The 19,922-nt window shown below is 40.4% G+C and overlaps 1 protein-coding gene across 6 annotated transcripts in view; it reads right to left on the bottom strand.

Annotated features, from left to right (window-relative positions):
* Window positions 1–19,922, bottom strand: part of RAE1 (ribonucleic acid export 1) — a 601,382-nt gene that overhangs the window by 123,384 nt on the left and 458,076 nt on the right. For 5 of the 6 annotated variants that reach the window (XM_044090053.1, XM_044090052.1, XM_044090057.1 and 2 more), the window contains one exon: window positions 4,726–4,811. In XM_044090053.1, the coding sequence (XP_043945988.1) occupies window positions 4,726–4,811 (86 nt within the window). Of the gene's footprint in view, window positions 1–4,724; window positions 4,812–19,922 lie in introns of those variants that run through there. The other variant, XM_044090055.1, reaches the window with a different exon arrangement.

The raw sequence follows: 19,922 nt of genomic DNA, 5'->3' as shown, positions 1-19,922 counted from the left end.
GCCTCACAGCAAGAGGTTCTCCTGTTCAATTCTCAGCTGGAGTGCCTTCTGTGTGGAGTCTGCATGTCCTCCCCACGGTCGAGTGGCACTCGAAAGACATGTGTGAATGGGCGTGCCTTCGTTGAAGGTTGGGCGTCAGGCTGCCAACTCGGCACCATAAAAATCTACTGCCAATCATTAGCGGACTGGAGTTCCGCTGTGGCAACCCCTAACCGGGAAAAGCTGAAAAGAAAGACATTTCATTTTATACTACAATAATATGGGTGTGAGAAAGGTGCACATTTAAGCTTTTGTATACTAGATGGATGTCTGATCCATGGCAAGATAGATCCCATGCAGCTAGAAGTGACTTCAACAGTAATCTAATGATGAACACTTTCTACCAAGTGTTGTGCAACCTGCTTACCTTAATGAGGTCTAAGAAAGAGAGCTTTGTTCCAGAACTAAGAAAAGAAAAAAAAATATTCTCTAAAGAGATATGCTCTGAACCCGTCCAACTGTAAGAATGCATGGAAGCTTGTGAATTCCTGAAAAGTTATTGCTTTCAATTTTTTGCACAAAAGTAGGCATGTGCTGCTCCTAGAGCTATTTTGTCTTTACTGAACTGCTCGGATATTACGCTGGCTGAAGTCATGCATTTTTTACTTCATTTAATACAGCTGCCTTTTTTGTCAAAAAATGACTAGCTGACCAATGAATGTTCTTCCTCAAGACCATAAACATATACAGTTACCACGATGACACACATTGACAACCTAAGGCCAACCTCTTAAATGAACTATGCTACATAAACAAGGCAAAACTTTTCAATTAACTATGCTATATAAACAGCGGTCATGCAGTTTATCATAATGATAGCACAAGATTAGGTTTCACTTAAATGCAGTTTGTTAGATGTAAACACACAGTACTCTCTTTGCATAGGCCTAGAAATGCAGCTATATTAAAGCAAGCATATACAAGGAATGTTTCAGTACAAATGAATAACCTTCAGTCAAGAATACCGATAAGAATAAAATGTGCTAACAGAATGTGCAGTACATTAAGTACAAACAGGCTTGGCATCCGATGTTGAGGTGTGTAGAACTTGTAGGAAAATTTACAGGGTTCTGGTATTATTAGTTGAGACACTTCAGACACAGAAGTGAGTCAGTTTACATCGATATGCAGAAAGCCACTGCAATGCAGTCCGCAGAAGTTTGGTACAGACACTTGAGAGTGAGCGCAGAAGTCAGGTCAAATATCCAGCATTCCAGAACATTAATTATATTTTTCAGGAGAAAAGGAATACATCTGAGTATGAGGAGTGCAACCGCTATGGACTAATTCAGTCTATTGCAGATTATCAGCACTGTTACTGCAGCTGGTAAGAGTTTATTAAGATATTGGGGACATCTACCTCCATTGTACATAAAACATTCTTAACGGAAGTGCAGTGTATGCAGACTTATTCTGAACTGTATAAGATTTGGCACATAACAGAGAGAATGGCACCAGTTCATCACAGTTCTGGGTAAACGATAAAGACATTCATTCCAGTTTATCTATACTCCTGTCAATTCTTACAAACATATGGATTATAAAATGCCATCTTATTCAACCTCAAAGACTTAGCCGCAGGGCCAAGTCTGCTCAGCAGTGAAATGTTTCCCAGGCTTAGCTCCTCATTCCCTTTCCATGTCATATGCTAGCTAGACTGTCCAGATTTCCAAGCACCTAGCTAAAGGCCTCATCAATGGACTAAGCAGCAGTCTACATACCCATCAATCCTTACTTTGGGCCTCAACTGAGAAAGGGGATAGTGGCCAGATTTGTTAAAACATTACATACTTGGGTCATCTATCTATAGCTATCTTTATGGTAATTTCATAGCTTTCCCCTTTAAGAAAATCCCAGTCCATCCTCTTCAACCACTAGGACTGAATCCTCCAAATAACTTGTAGAGTAGTTAAGAGGGAACCCACACAACACAGTGATCCTGAAAAAAGCCTATTCTCTGGCAACACATCCAACTTATGATGTTTTGCAAAACTATGCAGACAAGCGAGACCACGTCCGAGCTCTACAAATGGCAAACGAGATCTGGGGATGCGAAGCAGTGTACTATGGGATACCCTCTTAGCCCAGCCAATCAGAGACTTTTGAGCTAGTAAAATAGGCCGGGTCGGAGCCGATATTCGAATCTGAACCCATGGGTAAGAATGTGAGGCGAGATGGACTACATACATCGAACGTTATAGTGAGTACATAACTTCTTGTTGCCTTCCAATTGCCATACTAACTTAAAATTTGATGCAAGTAGAAAGCCACTTCAATTTAGACATTTTTTTTTCAACCTGATCTGTTGGTGCAAAAGAAGCAAACAGTGGACTGTCTTCTGCAAGCACACTCATAAAAATGCTTTTCCAGGACAGGAACATTATGGACTTCAGAAACTTAGAAAGTATATAATGTTCAACCATCAAATCAGCTGATAATACGCAGCAATCGATAAACAATAAATAGCTCTTAAACTAGGTACTTAAAGTTCTTTGGAAATCGACTGCAAGGGAACAGATGAATTTGATGGAATGACTGACTGCTTTTTGCTCCAAAAACAACTGAATAATGACAAACAGCCCATCTTTTCATCTGTATGTCAAGACTGACTTCTGGGGTGCAAGAGGAGCTTGTCTTGGTACGGACATTTGTGAAAGTTTTGAAAGTCAGACTGAGGCCCAGTTCCAGATCCTTCCTGTGAAGACGTGCTACAGCTGCTCCCCTATGATGAACATCTACTGGGAATTTCATCAAGTTTAACATTTTTTCCTGTGAAGACTTGTGCTACAGCTGCTCCCCTATGATGAACATCTACTGGGAATTTCATCAAGTTTAACATTGTTCCACTACATCATAAGAGTACCTGTGTAGGAAAATGTCAAACATGCGAAATGACTGTCAAAGTAGTACTTGGGCTTAAGTGAGGGTTATGCTCACTGAGATAGATCACATAAGGCTAAGCTAAACAAAACTAAGAGATAGACAAATCAATTCTTAAAATGTAGTAAAAATAAATAAGATTATCAAAGGCAGAGTGGTTTACTCTGTAAAACACCTTTCTGAAAAAGGTCAAGAATGTATCCAGCTGAGTCAGAAACAATTTAATGGGATTTGCACAGTATAATACACAATGCAGACTTTGAAACTTCCGTCAGCAGAGACAAGACACCAGAATCCACGGTTTCAAAGAGGTCAAGAGCAAAACACTTTTTTGAGAAAAGTGGGATAGTTTCAAAAACAATATATGCTCTAGGCAATATGCTGTACTGAGCTGCAACTGTTGTGTAAAATATGATCTTGCCAACATAAACCATTTTGGAATCTGGACATTAATGCATTAATTGAAGTCGCAGTCAAGAATTTCGAACACTGGCAGAATAAAAGTGGAAGAATAGATATTGGCATACAACAAATCTCCGACTGCTGGATTGCAATAAATGAAGGGAACAGTAAAATAACTTCCTTTTATATCTTCTGAAATATGGCATACATAGTAAAATATGCTTATTTTACTATACATTTTCAAAGAACCAAAATGATGCAAAATGTTTGAAATTGTTTGAAATATGCAAATAAACGTTTAAGGTCATACAAGAACTGGTATATAGAAATCGAGGATCAACGTTTAAAGTGGTCAGAGAATGGAGGGAGACAAGTGGTAACACTAAGCATCAATATTGTGTTTTGTACAAAACAGTGGTTTGTAAACATTCCACCTACTCTTCACAGATATATTTTGAAAGTTACTGATGTCCTACTAATATAGGCAGATGGAAGCTCACACTTCAAAATCCCAACAGTACAGCAGACTCTCACTCAGCACTACAGCATCAATAATGGAATACAAATCAAAGTGCCTGATGTGAGAACTATAACTACAGCCTTTCTACCTTTATGACAAAGGCAAAGCACAGCACCCAGTGAAACAGCGATACCTGCATACTTCCCTCCTTCAAGCGTAAGAAACTGGAAAAAAATGCATTTATGTTCCAAGCTGCTGATACTTTTACACTTTCCACCCCTAACAGCTTTCAGAAGGATGGAACTTCTTTCATTTCTTTGCTCTAGTGAGTCTGTTATACAAGCTGCTATACAAAAAACTATGCCCTAGCATTACTAATTCATCAGGACAATGCTTATTGTAGTAGTTTTGAAATATGTGGAAAGTTAGGATGCCAGTGGAAAGCAAACATTTCGGGCCAGATTCCAAAAGACTTGCTCTCAATGTAAGCGACCACTTACACTGAGAGCAGGTCTTTTGGGATCTGGCCCCCAATGTAAGCCTGTGGGTTATAATGTATACCATCTGTATCAAATACAGCACAATGCCGTGTTATTGCTGAATGGTAAGCACAGATACAAATTAGCAACGTACTCCGTGTGGGCCTGTATAACACCTGAAAAGGTTCATGTGATCAGTACTACAACCTGGTTAATAAAATTAAATAAAAATATCTTTGGAGATAAATAAGCTAGCAAAATAAAAGTTTTTAGAAACAAGAACCATTAATCTGCAGGTGAATAATGGGACAAATCCAATCAATGTAAAAATCTGCTTTCATAACCAGTATGTTTTATACAAGACAATTGTTAAAAGTTCGATTTAATTTTATTGATTACCTTCCCTCCAAAAGGGAATCAAATTTGACAATGTAGTCTGGATAGAACAAAAAGCATGTAACTTACTATTTCTTACTCCTTGGCTTTAACTCTTCAGCTGCATTGCGTAAAAAAATGTAATTTTTCTTCTGAGGATTATAGAATTCATGTCCCTAAAAAGAAAAAAAATATTATTACCATTTAAGATGACCAGAAGGAAATACCAGAAGCAGCATTTTTAGTTTTGAGAACGTCATCCTTTTGCAGGAGATATATGACTTTACATGATTAAAGCAGCTTGATCTTCTAAACTCTATATTACGATCTTGGTAAAGGAAATATTCACTATTCAGTTTCAGAAATAGCCATCTTTCAATGCCCATTTCGCAAATGATAAACAAAGAACCGAGCTTCTTAGGCAGCTAAATAAGAAAGCACTAAGCACAGTCTTGGTCAATTAAAACATGTTTGGGTTTTGGGTGGGATCTGCACAATGCAGTACATATTTTTTTTCATGGAGAGGATAATGCAAAACAGTTTTCTGATGAAAGCTCAATGACATTTGTGGTCTGATAGAGGCTCACCGTGGCAGAGTTTGATAATGTATGACCTACAGTGATTCAAATTGTTGATTAAAATCAAGTACTGCTGAACACTGCAGAATTCTCTGACAATAATAGAATTTATGAAAAAAATATTACAGCAATTGTTTTTGCACATGCATATAGGTATGTATATGTGTATGCACATAGGACAGGCTGTACCCTGAACACTTCACACATTCGCAAAGAGACAGCACTATATACCTCATACGAGAGGGATCAAAAGCATACCTTGAACCTGTAGATGTCTCAGAATTTATCAATACAGTCAAATGATACTTAGCTCTTTAGATACAACATGGCAAACAGGACGCAATCTGTTCAGTCTTACAACTCCATTATAAAAATGGGATCCCCAAAGCAGCAATCACTACTTCATACATGAAACTTTACAAACTGTTCACAGGGACAAAAGTTCAATAACTGTTCTAATAGTAAACCTCTGCAATTCAGCAATTCATAAAACTCCCTTCATGTCTTAGTCATATGCTTCCCCTACACTTTAGGCAATTAATCTGATATAGCGCTTCAGATGAAATGTCAAACAGATGCCCCATCTGCTTGAGTTGGTGGTAGCTCAGGTGCATATAAAAGACCCCAAAACAAAAATGGGGAAGTTCTTCAATATCCTGGTCAAATTTCCTCTAGTAGTATAAATACCACCTTGGGTCTCCCCTGCAAAGAGGCTACTAGTTTAATGGGACTAACCCAGTCAACAAAGAATAGACCGACAGAAACAGAGCATCAGATTTAAATTCTGAAACTTGTAACTGCAAGTCCTAGAACAGCAAGCAAGAGGCAAAAATGGGACAAGTATATATTAACTTAGAGATAGTGGTGTCTCACAGTATTCCCTTTTACGAATGTAGGGTGATCTCACTGTACAAGTAGTAGGGGTCTGGGATTGGAGTGGACTCACCCTTCTGAGAAAATTGCAATTATGGGTCTGGGAATTACAATGGGGGAGCCTGTTACAAGCTCTTCTTTCACTTCTACTTCTGTTTGCCTCTCCTTTCCATGGACTACTATTTCCCAAAGCACTACTACTATGTAGCATTCAGCACTTTCTAAGCCACCATGCTTTTGAATACTTTTACAGTACTGGCAACATCGGCTTCAGCCAAGCAATGAAATGGAGGGCCAAGACTGTGCTTTATCAATGAACACTCCTGAAGCAGTGAAATAAAGACTTCTACTTGCTTATGTCAACAATAGCGGAACTGTTGGACATATACATAGCAACAACTACTATGTGCGTGTGTGTAATATCTTTCAGTTATGTGTAATATGTTTAGCCACACGATGGTAGTGTTTTCTGGTGGACACATAGTAATATGCTTGATGTAATTTCCTGTTCCTTGTGCAGTGAAAAAAAAAAGAGAATAAACGGACCTCAGTTTAGACTGCAATCAGGCTGTAAGCATCTATTTACTGTGCCCCAAAGAAGTTTTTCTAACAGGAACTTTCATGCAGTGTGAATCACTGGAAGTCTCATTAGTAGCCACTGACTGACTGGCATGCACTGGCAACAACCCCCTTGTCTCCATTTTATATATATGGGGTCAGGGTGTTACAAACGAGGACCATCACCTAGAGCCAGTGCTCGCACTACCAGATAGCTAGCCTCACCAGATAAAGCTTTTAAGCCTTACCTATAAAACGGTCACTTGTGTGTGTTTCATGACCAGTTTGGTTAGTCTGGCCAATTTCCCAGTCAGCTAAGTATATGAACGTACTGCTTCTCCAATTCTAAGAGAGTAGTTTTTTTTTGCGGGGGGGGATTATGTCTAATTAAATTCAATGTTAGGTCTATTAGCAGCTGTGTCTGTGGTAGACACACGGTCCCAAAACATTTTCATCTTCATTTCTGAGCAGAACTGTAGATACACAAACACCTGCTTTAAACTATGCTGCAGACCACATGCGACAGCCATCAGCATGGCACACTTATTGCTATCCATTAAATTTACTGATTATCTTTAAGCAGAGAACATCAGTGCCTGTGTAAAGAATTGCTGCTGTCCATACAAAATCACGTCCTACACATTTTAAGTGACAACTACATGGCAAGATGCACATTTCACAGCACCTTCAGTCAAATCAAGAAAAAATATAGCTTTAGTTCTATTACTAAACATGTGCAAAGATTTTCCCCACAATTCATTACGTGCTGTCCTTTGTTATGAATATATCATGTGTGTTCTGCCAGCTACTCTTACACACATCTCACCAAATCAATACTAGACTATGCTTCGTGTTTGCCACCTGTGGTGTGTGCCTATCCCTATTCTCGCATGGCCTCCCTGCAGATAAAATATGACAAGAGTTCCTCCATGTTTGTCTATGAACCATATGACAATAACCCACTCGTCCCTACCAACCACTCTATCAGCCCTGCCGTCTTCTCCACTCTGACATCCTCCTTTACATTTATTATATTAAACTTGAAAAGATCTGCTACACCTGTTTTATGCTTTCATTTGGAAATATTTTGCACATTCTTGTACATAATTACTATGCTACACTGTAAACTTTGAATAAACTTCAGCTTTATGCATTGCGTCACATACTATTTTTCCCATGCTGAGCAAGAAAATGGTCCACTGCCCACTTCACAACTGTCTCTGATTTGCCTCATATTTTTGACTTGACATCTCAAATTTGGTTACTTGCTGGGAAATTATTACATTCAATAATGCCAGACAGTGTTTCACTAGTAAAACTCTTTCGTTTTTTCCCAGTTAGGGGTCGCCATAGCAGAACTCCGGTCCACTCATGATTGGCAGTGGATTTTACGGTGCCAAGTTGCCAGCCCGATGCCCAACCTTCAACGAAGGCATGCCCATTCACGTTCGTATCTACCTGTATGTTTTTAACGTCACTCTACCACGGGAAGGACATGGAGACTCCACACAGAAGGCGCTCCAGACGAGAATCGAACAGGAGAACCTCTTGCTGTGAGGCAACTACGCTAACCGCTGCACCAGTGTTTCACTAGTACTGTACAGAAAATGCATGTTAATGCAAAACCTATTTTATTAACTTTTTACAACAATATTTAAAAATTGCCTGATTTTGGGCCTTCCCCTTTCTTTTTTGACCTTGTCTAGAATTCTTGAGCAAAGTAGTTGAGAGAGATATTATAACACTGTACCCTGGTCAACAAATAATGCAAAACTACTGATGAAATTAAAGACACCAGATTATGCTTCCAACGTGTTTACATCTACGGATGAAATTATATTGACAAATTACATAAAAAGGAAATTCACTATCAATTTAGTTTGCAATGCACAGTCCTAATTCTATTAAATAACTGCTTTCTATAGATGCGTTCTTATCAAACACGCACACAGCACATTTATGCTGCCTCTCATGCTAAAACTTACAGTTGGTCTTGTACAAACTTGAAAATACACAGGGTAAAAAATAAAGAAAAAACAGACTTGGGGTGCATGGTACTGCAAAGGGTGTGTCTTCTTCATTAAAATTTACTGTAATATTCAAGCGGTAAAAGTTAATTAATAAAACACGCATGTACAACTTTTTTAAATCATTCCAGAGTTGTATATTTTCTGAATGATTTCCCTGTATATATAACAGTTTAATAAGAACTACAACACTTTACCTGAAACAGGTTTGTATGAGCAATTAGTAATGAAATTCATGCTCTTCTGGTAAGTACTATTTGACAATATTAACTTACAGTTAAAAAAGTATATTATACGTTAGTCTACTCTTTGATGAGCATTAGTTTGCTACAATGGATCTCACATTACATGCCTTTCATCTTCATGCTCTATTTATCTGACATTTGTTAACTGGGACAGTCTGACTGGGTCACAAAACCTGTTTTCACCAGGGGCCCAGGGAGAAAAGCTCCACAATTTTAGAAAACTACAAGACTTAGAAGCAAACCGCGGTGGTGGTGTTGCGGTAGCGTTGTCGCCTCACAGTAAGACGCTGTCCGGTTCGATTCTCAGCTAGAGCGTCTTCTGCGTGGAGACATGCGTGAATGGGCGTACCTTTGTTGAAGGTTATGCATCAGTCCTGGCAAGCCGGTACGTAAAAATCAACTGCCAATCATTAGCAGACCAGAGTTCCGCTGTGGTGACCCCTAACCGGGAAAAGTCGAAAGACACAAACAGACAAACAAACAAAGACTTACAAGCAAACGACAATAACAAAATTAGTACATAGGTATACAGTTGATACATTAAATGTTTATCTTGATAACACTTTACACAAAATTATAAATTTGACAAGACTTTTACCATGATACAGTGCCACTGCCTCAGTGATTGGATATTTACACAATACCATTCTTAATGTTTGAGCTGGAAGAGTATTTGTGCTGTTCAGATTAGTTCATAAGGAGGTAGAATGATAGTAGTAGCATACTATTTCATTTTTTCCAGTCTTGACAGTGCTTAAGGGTACTGGACATGTTAATGTAATTGAAGGAGGTATAGGAGGGTAGACTGTATTAGCCTGGGGTTATGCATGTGCATAGCCATGATCTATTTAGCTGTTCTTTTAGGAAGGCTTTAAAAAGAGGTAGGCTAGGAGTTAGCTTAATGTTGGGAGGGAAGGCTTTAAAAATAGGTAGGCTAGGAGTTAGCCTAATGTTGGGAGGGAGGGTGTCTCAAGACTCAGCAATACAGTGCAAGCACAGAGATTTTCCTAGGTTTGTAAATTTAAAACAGGCTTTTATCTTTGGGCCTATAAAATAGGTTGTGTGTTACAATCAGGTGTGTATATGAAAGCTGTTGTGCTCATTCTAACCAGTTTAATTCTTTGAATGATGTACAGTGATGTGTACAATAGTTGGAGTTGGTTGCAAACTTTGCAGCTTTGTTGTAGCATTGCTCTAATTTAGTTTTGGTTCAGTTCTGTAGGTTGGTTAGTATACAGGAACTGTAGAGAAGTGATGGGAGCAGGAAGGTTTTAGCCAGGGTAGTTTTGGTTGTAGTGGTAAGGAACCGTCTGTTTCTGTACAGTATTCCTATTTTTTTATGCTTTTTTTTATATTTTGTTGAATATGATGGTCAAAGTTGAGTTTATCATCGGCTATGATACCAAGATTCCAAGAAGGTGTTTTCACTGAGGCACTAGAATTAAAACAATTTTATCTGAAGATTTGTGTTTCATTTGGATCCTGGTTGTTCATCTATGATACCAAGTAGTTGAGTTTCTTGAAAGATGTCCAAGATAATATTTACATCAATCTGCTTTCATTCATTCTGCTGTAGCAATTTGTTTCTGCCACATTATATACATAAACCAAAAGCATACCAATAAAGAAGATAAATAAAAATAAATAAACAAAGCTCTGTATTTTCCATAATAATATAAGTCTACAGATGATCCAGGTCCATCCTCTTCAACCCCTAAGACTTTGGCCACAGGCTCAAGTCAGCTCAGCGCTGAAACTATTGCAAGCTCGAGATGTTCCATCCTCCTATCATTTTCTCTGGTAGTTAGACTCTACAGACTTCCAAGTAAATAGCTCTGGGGTGCAGTAATTGCCTAACTAATGCAAATATACCTAAAAAAAACTCCTTACAGACCCTGACTTAACTGAGGAAGGTGGGTGGGTTTGCTGAAGTGGATAGACTTGGATTATCTGAGCTATCATTATAAGAATAAATATATTTTCTTCAACATTTAGGACCACATTTTAAACAGAATCCCCTGGGCAATTAAGAAAATATTATGCAAAATGGTGTTCCCAAAAGTAGTACGCTCCATGGATACCACATCCGGTATACAGTGTCTTGTGAAAGCACACAGAGAAGCCTTAAGTTACAGCTGTACAAAAATAATCTACGGCAGCATTAGTAAATGTTGTTGTGGTCTTTCGGCTTTTCCCGGTTAGGGGTCGCCACAGTGGAACTCCGGTCCACTAATGATTGGCAGTAGATTTTGACATACGCCGAGGTGCCAGCTTGATGTTCAACCTTCAACCTTCAACAAAGGCACGCCCATTTACGCAAGTCTTTCGAACGCCCACCCAACCGCGGGGAGGACATGCAGACCCCAACACAGAAGGCACTCCCCGTACTCCAGCCGAGAATCGAACGGGAGAACCTCTTGCTGTGAGGCAACAACGCTACCGCTGAACCACCGCGCATGCAACATTAGTAAATGCTCTAGTAAAATGAGGTTTTGGAGGTAGAGGAAGCAGCTTACCACATTTTTCATAACAAAATAGGATGCAATGAGTAATTGCATTGGTCAGAGTCAGTTTAGATGCATTATGCTTCAGTCTTTTTAGTGCAAATAATGCAAAGAGAAATTACATTTTCTTAACTGACTGGCTCTATGCAAGCAGAATCAATGTTGCCTCTGTACATCTAGACAGTGCAAGAGATAGTACCCTTTATCTGAAACTTAGAAAGGATAGGAAGGTTGACTGATTAACTTAAATTGGCTTCTGTGGCCATATTCAGTATAAAAAAGATGAGTTAGTACAAAGGGTTAGTCTATCCTTATGAAAGACAGGTAAGGAGAATACATTTGTAAAACCTGAAGTCCAGACATTCACCTAGCTGACGTAATTGCCACCAAAAAGAGGATCCTCCAGGCTAAGTACTTCAAGCATGATGATCAGCCAGTTCAAAAAGAGGAGTGTTAATTTCTGCAAGGCAAAAATCAGCCTCCATGGAGCCCAGGGGGCACGCGAATGGTAGACTAGTATGGAAACACCTTTAAGGAAAGCATACATCTCAACTGAAGCATTTCTTTATTACCCTGTCTCACTACATTCACTCTTAACTCTCTTCTCTCTCCTGACTACTCATAGCTCCTTTTACACAAATATAAGCTCTTTTTTCACTACTTACATACACCAATACCCTATCTAATTCTATTCTACTTCTCCCTCATCCTTTCTTCACCTTTTATCTATTAACACAAACACTAATATTCTCAGGATCTTGTTTCTATAAGCAAGTTTTGCATCTAACTCCCTCTTTTCAGCTTCTCATATTCCTCCTTCATTCAGCAACACTTGCTAGACATTGAAAACCTGTTTTGTCCACATTTTTCTATACAGATGCAGATGTCTAATTATGTAACAGAATTAGTGTTACGACTTTCTAATCATCTCTTTTGATGTAGTGTGACTATTAGAGACCATATTCTGTTATTGTCTTGTTAAATGCACTATAAGCAAATTTATGTAAATCAGCTTTGTAACAATGTACATAATACTGTATGAGCTTTTCTCCCCAGGTCACCCTGTAAAGGGATATGATATTCAAGACTCTGTTGGACTTTCCCAGTAAAAAATAAATATCTTAAGATAAGACTTTTTTCTGGGGCCTGGGTGAAACTGAACATATACAAATGATGCACTTTGATTCCAGTCTAAGCTTCTTATCAAAGACCTGAAAAAAAAATAATCCAGAAAAGCCAAAACAGGAGCTGGGATTTAAGCTCCTGGTGGTTACTCATGCTGCAAACCCAAGTTGTTTTCTTTGTTGTTGGGCATCTGGACAGAAATAACAATTTGGATATCTCTGCAAAGGTAATGTCCAGGCAAACACTGAAGTGGAGAAACATGGCAATTAGCTAGAGGTAGTGAAGGTCTGAAAAACTGAGCATGGTTCTAAAGGGTCTCGTGTAGAAATGTTTCCATAAAATGAGGCCAAAAAGGGGGGGGGGTGGAAATGACACTAGACTCATTTTCACTAGCTTTCTTAACAAACTTGGGAATCAATGAGAACAAAGGAAAAGCATACATTAGTTCAGAGAGCCAATTCTGGACTACAGAATCCCCAAGCCACTGCCCTGGAAGGGGGATAAGGGTAAAGAGCTGCTGCATTTGGAGTTAGTCAGAGATGTAAAAAAAAAAGACTGCAGCAACACTTCAACCAGTAGCAGAAAATTATTTGTGCAAATGAGAAGATTATAGATTAGAGACTCAGATCACTTTCTACTTATTATAGTGCAATATCAGTACTAGCAGAGCAAGTGAGTCAGTCAGACACATTTGACCAGGTCTGTTATGTACAGCATCAGAAGGAAACCAACAAGTCCAAGTCTGTCTGGCAGAGAAATGGTTTTACTTGGCATATGACTTGCTATCAGGTAAAACTGTTCATTAACAAAGCCTATTCCCACACTTAATGACCTGTGTGTGTGTGTGTGTGTGTGGGGGGGGGGGGGCAAGTTTACTATCAGACAAGCATATTGTCCATACAAACATCATGAGCATCTTGTGGGAAACTATCTTGAAGTGCCTGCAGGGTAGCAAGTACAGTAGAATTGTGTCAACACTTACCATAACTGTAGATGTTAGAGTAGATCAATGTTGCAGTATGGATTCTTGGGTCTTCCTCTGTGAAGAAGCCCACGGACAGCCTGAATACCAGAAGTCTGGATATAAAATAAACATCAGTCAGCACCTTCTTCAGGTCTTTCTTCTCAAGAATACAGAGTCCGATGGTCCTGAGTTAACTGCAGGACCCTCACAACTGTCCTGAGTATAGATCAAGAACCCTAATCTAAACAGGAGGAGAAAAAAGGGGAGGATAGGGAATGAAAATGTGAGAGAGACTCACAACGACCCAGGGAAAGGATTAAAGGAGGAAAAGAGCAGAAGGCAGTGGGAAAGGGTACTGCAAAGTTGATCTATTCTAACATCTACAATTATGCCAAGTGTAAACACAACAGTACTATGTTCACTGTAGTCAATGTTGAGGTATAGGTTCTTGGGAAGACTCCAAGAGCTTTTAAGAGGGTGAGCGAATGAAAGTATTGTCTGGGGTGAAGAGGACAGGAGCAAATCCAGCTTTAGCCCTTGTAACTGAGCCAAGATGGCAACGTTTAGTGAAGGGATGGACAGACAAAATTTGCATTGGATCATAAGAGGTTACTAAGCTAATGGTCCCAGGGCCCTTTCAACCCTAGCCAAGTTCAACCTGTGTTCGCAAGGGTGTCGGGTTCAAGCAGACACTAAAATCAGCACCTACTGCCCTTGTCCAAGAGGTACACAGTTGGAACCTCCAGGGTGAATTTCTGGTTACCCCTCTTATCCATCCAAGTTACACTTGAATAGGGCCAATGATTTAACATGAATGGGAAGCTTGCCACAAAGGTGGGGCAAGCTCCGAGACAAATCTGTCTTTCCAGCAAGTTTTGTTGATGTCACATAACAGGTTAAGGTCCTTCGATCGCGTGACCCATGTGCCATTTGACTTGCAAATGTGCAGCATTTCCATTATATGCAAGGCAGAGGTCACCACTGAGCAGTCTGTACGACACAGAGTAAAGTGATAATGATTTCAGTCTGTTCAGGTAAGACAGACCTTGAAGACCCTGAATTTTCTTTGTAAGCAACTTTTGTGGTCTATCCAATTGCTGCAGGTGTTTGAAAGGAACATAACAAAGGGAGCATTGTACTCCATTATTGGCCTGATGAGAGAGAAGAACAGGATGGATTACCACCTATTTTTCTGGAGGAAATGCCCTTACTTATGAGATGAGCAATATAAAATGCCCGTCTTACCACTATTGAGATATGGGGATCGAAGTTAAGGTTGTTGTCGACCCGTGTGCCCAAACCTCTCACCACTGACTGTGTGCTTAGGGTATTGCTATTGATGTGGTAGTTTGCAGATTATCACCCCTGCCGAAGGGGGTGATGAACTTGATGCAGAAAAATGCATTAAGGCCATGACTTTAACATCAGTCATTAGTCTGCATAAGACCTTCTTGCAGGACGCTGACATCGCTAGAGGTTTCAGTGACTGCTCCCAGTTTGCAGTCATCAGAAAACTTTGTCAGCCGCAGTCCTTTAGTTTTAGCCTGCACTTCAGAGAATTAGATTCTGAACAGTAGGGGTCCCAGAACCAATCACTGTGGAACACCACTGGTTACAGGTCTGCTGGAAAAAGTGGAGTCTCCTATTTTGACTGTATGAGTTCTATCAGTGAGCCAGTTTGCAACCCACCTGAAAATATATGGGTTGATACCCAGCTGGGTGAGTTTATCAATATTGCCCGAGTACTGGATTGTGTCAAAGGCCTTGGATAAGACTAGGTAGGCCATATGCACAGATTTTCCCTCATCCAGGGCTTTGGTGACTGTCTCTAAGACGTCCCCCAAGTTTAACAGGCATGATCTCCCCTTGACAAAGCTGAACTGAGTGGGGTCGAGCATTTGATCTCCTATATCTTTGTTAATAAACTCCATGATGATTCGTTTCACGGCCGTGCAGATAAGGCTGGTCAGGCTAATGGGCCACTGAATGCACACCCTTTGTGCAAAGGGATGATGGTTACAGTTTTTCAGTCTGCTGGGATAAAGACAATGCTTAGGTTGTGATTGAAAAGCGTGCCCATTGGTGATGTTAATTCCTGTTTTAACCAATGTAGAACACAGCCCGAGATGTTATGTGGTCCCATAGAGGATGTGTTTTTGGCCCTGGAAAGGGCGTTTAAGACTTGCTCCTTGGAGATACTAGGTGGGGGTCAGGTGATAGGGGTGCTTTGGGGTATGTGTGACTCGGACAGGGGAGTGAAGTTTTCATTGAACCAGTTAGCCAGTAGGTTTACTATAGCTACATGTTCTGTATATGTAGTATCATTAACTACGAGTTCAGCGCAGATCTGGACCTTACCCTTGACATTACGGATGTAACTGACGAATGCCTTGTAGCTGTCCTTAGTTAGTGAAGCTAATTTGGATTCATAGTTGGCTTTGAAGGATTTCACTAGGCGTCTTCGTTGCTTCTTTACATTGAGGAAAGAGTGTTTCCATCCAGTTTTGAGACAGTTCATTCTTGCTCTTAGACAGCAATTTCTTTCTCCTATTGCATAGCTTTTTAATGGCAGTTGTCCACCAGGCAGTCTGTTTTTCCTTGAAGATTTTGCTTTGGGTCCATCAGGTACGGCAGAGTCAATGCAATTGCACAGGTGCAAGTATAAAGCATTGGTGCAAAACTCCGCATAGGTGTCTGTTCCATCAGTGGGAAGAAGGGCTATGAAGCTATTTATGCTGTCACACAAGAGGTGGTAATTGGGCTTGGAGAAGATTTTTATAGTCTAGTTGTTGCTAAGGGGGGCTTTTGTGTTATAGTTACTTCTAGTAGGACTGATCTGTAGTCAGATCTCACCGGGGATATTCACACACGGGGGTGGTACAGCGGTCCCCCAATTACCCAGTTAAACACCAGGGTTTTTGGTTGCATATTGACTGACTCAAGTAGATCCAAGTAGGCTGGGTGGATGTCCTGATTCATAGAGGGGGGGGTCGTATAGCTGGCAGTGACCTGAAGAGGGGTCTTACCTAAAGTCAATTGCACTGGAAGTAATTCAAGGGAATAGTACAGTTGTGTACACTTACCATAAATGTAGATGTTCGAGTGTATTCACTGTTGCAGTCATTACATTTGGGTAATCTGCTGGCAGGTTGCCCTCAGTCGGCCTGAATTCCAAAGTCTTGGGTCCTGCGTCGGTTGCTGTCTTCTCTTCCATGACGTCAGTGGTATAAAACATGCAGCCGGCGCCATTTTCTTTAGTTTTTCTTGCCCCCAATGTCAGGTGCCCCCAAAAAGGTAGCAATATTCTAAATAAATATATATATATATATATATATATATATATATATATATATATATATATATATATATATATATATATATATAAAAATAACTTCACCTTCATCTACAAGCAAATACACCACATAAGTTGTAGAAGATAGAGAAGGAAAGATAAACTGTAGAATGACAGGGGGATGGCGGGAGGGTAACCTGGGCTGCAACAGTGAATACACTCGAACATCTACATTTATGGTAAGTGTACACAACTGTACTATGTTCTTCGTGTTTCACTATTGCAGTCATTACATTTGGGTAGAATCCCAAAGCTATGGTCACAGGTTTGCCATGGAGTAAATAGCAGAAACAGATGCAATGGCTTATCCACTTTGAAATTGCCTGCTTTGAAATAGCCTTTCCTTCTGATCCTGCAGCATATGACACTAGTAATTGCTCATTTTTTCTTAGAGCTTTAGTCCTGCTCAAACAGAATCTTAGCTGAATGCAGAATTCTCTCCCCCTTGTTCTACGGATTTGGATAAAAAGTTGGCAGATGAATTGTTTGGTTAAAAGCCACAATGGAAACAACCTTAGGCATAAAAGTAGGATTTGTCCTCAGAGACACCCTGTCTGGGTAAAATATGATAAAAGGCTCTACAGCCATGAGGGCCAGTACCTCTGAAACTCTTCTTGCTGAAGTAATTGCTAGTAGCAGAGCTGTCTTCCATGAGAAGAACTTTATATCAAAGGTAGCAACTGGTTCAAATGGAGGCAGGGTGAGCTTTTCCAACACATAATTGAGGTCCCATGCAGGTAATGGTGGTCTTCTAGGAGGCCTTACATTTTTTGGCTCCTCTAAGATACTGCTTTAGTAAAGGATGAGAAAAGATTGGAGGCTCTGTATTGTAATGTGCTGAAATGGCAGAGGCATGGATTTTGATTGATGAGAAAGATAGGCCTTTGTCCAGCATCTCAGTTAAGTATTGTAATATCTGAGGAATATGCGGTTCTGCTGTATCAGTTCCTTGTGCTTAATTCCAAGCACAGAATATCTTCCATTTGTTAGCATAAGATTTTCTAGTACTAGGCCTTCTGGCTTCCAAAATGACATCCATCACAGCTTTACTGAGAGGTGTCATCTGTAGGATTACAGGATTAGCCACGCTGCCAGGTTCAGAGTCTGTAGTTGATTGTGCAGGATCTGATTGTTTTGCTGGGGCAGTAGTTGTGCTTTTTGAGGCAAGGTCCAAGCTTGATATTGAGACAAGTTTCTTAGGATTGGGTACCAGTATTGGCGGGGCCAGTCCAGGGCAATTAATATCTTTGGCTTCTCTTGTCTGACTTTTAGGAGGACCTTGGGTAGAAGAGGCAGAGGAGGAAAGGAGCTTACTGATAGGTTTTTCCAACTGAAGGATAGGGCGTCCACTTTCCATGCTTGTCTGTGATAAGTTCTTGTGCAGAATCTTTTCAGTTGATAATTTTGAGGAGAGGCAAATAGGTCTATGTCTGGGCTCCCCCATTTCTCTGCTATCATGCTGAAGACTTGTGGATTTAGTTTCCACTCGTGAGGATCCATAAGGTTTCTGCTTAAATCGTCTGCCAGAGTGTTTTGTTTTCCTGGCAGGAATTGAGCTTGAAGATTTATTTGGTAGGTCAAAGCTGTGTCCCACAGTGCCATGGCTAATCTGCAAAGGGGGTATGAGTGTGTGCCCCCTTGCTTGTTTATATACTACATGACTGTGGTGTTGTCCGTCTTTATCAGTAGTTGTCCTGGATGAAGTAAGTCCTTGAAGGCTGTTAGGGCATTTTGAACAGCTAGCATCTCTTTCTGGTTGGTATGTAGATGCATTTGATTTGATGCCCATATGCCCTGAATGCCCCTGAATGCATCTTCTTGCCATGTGGGCCCCCCAGGCATAACCTGATGCGTCTGTTGTTAAGGTTTGGCTGGCAGGGGGTAGAGTGAAGGGCCGTCCCATGTTTTGGTGACAGGCCTTTGCCCACCATAGAAACTCCTGTTGCAGGCAGGGGATGAGAGGAATCATTGTTTCCAGACTGTGTGAATGTTGACTCCATAAACTTTTTAGGTACCACTGAAGTTTCCTCATACACAGTCTTGCATATGGAATTAGTAGGATGCAGGATGCCATGAAGCCCAGAGCCTGCAGAATTTGTCTTGCAGAAGATTGGGTTTTTGTTGCCATCAGTTTGAAGTAAGTAGTCAGTTGCCTTTGTTTGTCTGGCATGAGGTAAGCCATCTGGGCAGTTGTATTCAAGCTTGCACCCAGGAATGTTATATTTTGAGAGGGTACCAGTTGTGATTTCTTTTCGTTTATTGTGTACCCTAGGCATGTTAAAAGCCTTTTCACAAATACCAGGTGTCACAGAAGAGTGTCCTTGTTCTCTGCTTAAATGAGACATTCATCCAAGTAAGGATATATTTGAATACTTCTTTGTCTGCAAAATGCAATTACTGGTGCCAGGCACTTTGTAAAGACCCTGGGCGCAGTAGATAAGCCAAAGGGCAGTGCAGAAAATTGGTAATGCATTAAGCCAGCCTTGAATCTGAGGTATCTTCTGCACGACTGTCTTATTGGGACATTCAGGTATGCCACTTTTAGGTCTAAAGTCACCAGCCAAGCATTCTTGCCCAGCATGGGCAGAAGCTGTTGCAAGGTGAGCATTTTGAATTTTGGAACGTCCAGGTATGTGTTCAAAATGGATAAATCCAGTATTGGCTGCCAGGCCTTGTCCTTTCTGGGTACCAAGAACAGTCTTGAGCAAAAACCTTGTCCTTTTTCCTGTTCTGGTACTGTCTGAATGGCCCCCATATCCGTGAGGGATGTAACCTGTTTCTGTGCCTCTGCCCATTGTTTTCTTGGCCGATCTGGCCAACCATTTGTCATTGGCAGAGTGTGGAAATGGAATCTGTATCCCTGTGATACAATGTTTAGTACCAGCTTGTCCTGGGTTGTTAACTACCATTTTGAGCAAAAAGTGTTAATTTTCCCCCTATGGGTGCTGCCAAAAGATAAGTGCTGGGTGTAGGCAGAGGGAAGTCATTGGGATTGCTTTCTGTAGGTTTGCGCTTTATCTCATCCAGATTTGGAGGTGGATGCACCCCATTGCTTTGACCT

Source organism: Protopterus annectens, chromosome 12.part0 (genome assembly GCF_019279795.1).
Source record: "Protopterus annectens isolate FY-2018-M chromosome 12.part0, PAN1.0, whole genome shotgun sequence".
Taxonomy (NCBI): domain Eukaryota; kingdom Metazoa; phylum Chordata; order Ceratodontiformes; family Protopteridae; genus Protopterus; species Protopterus annectens.
The sequence above is the reverse complement of the archived record's forward strand: the minus strand, read 5'-3'. Positions and strand labels throughout refer to the sequence as shown.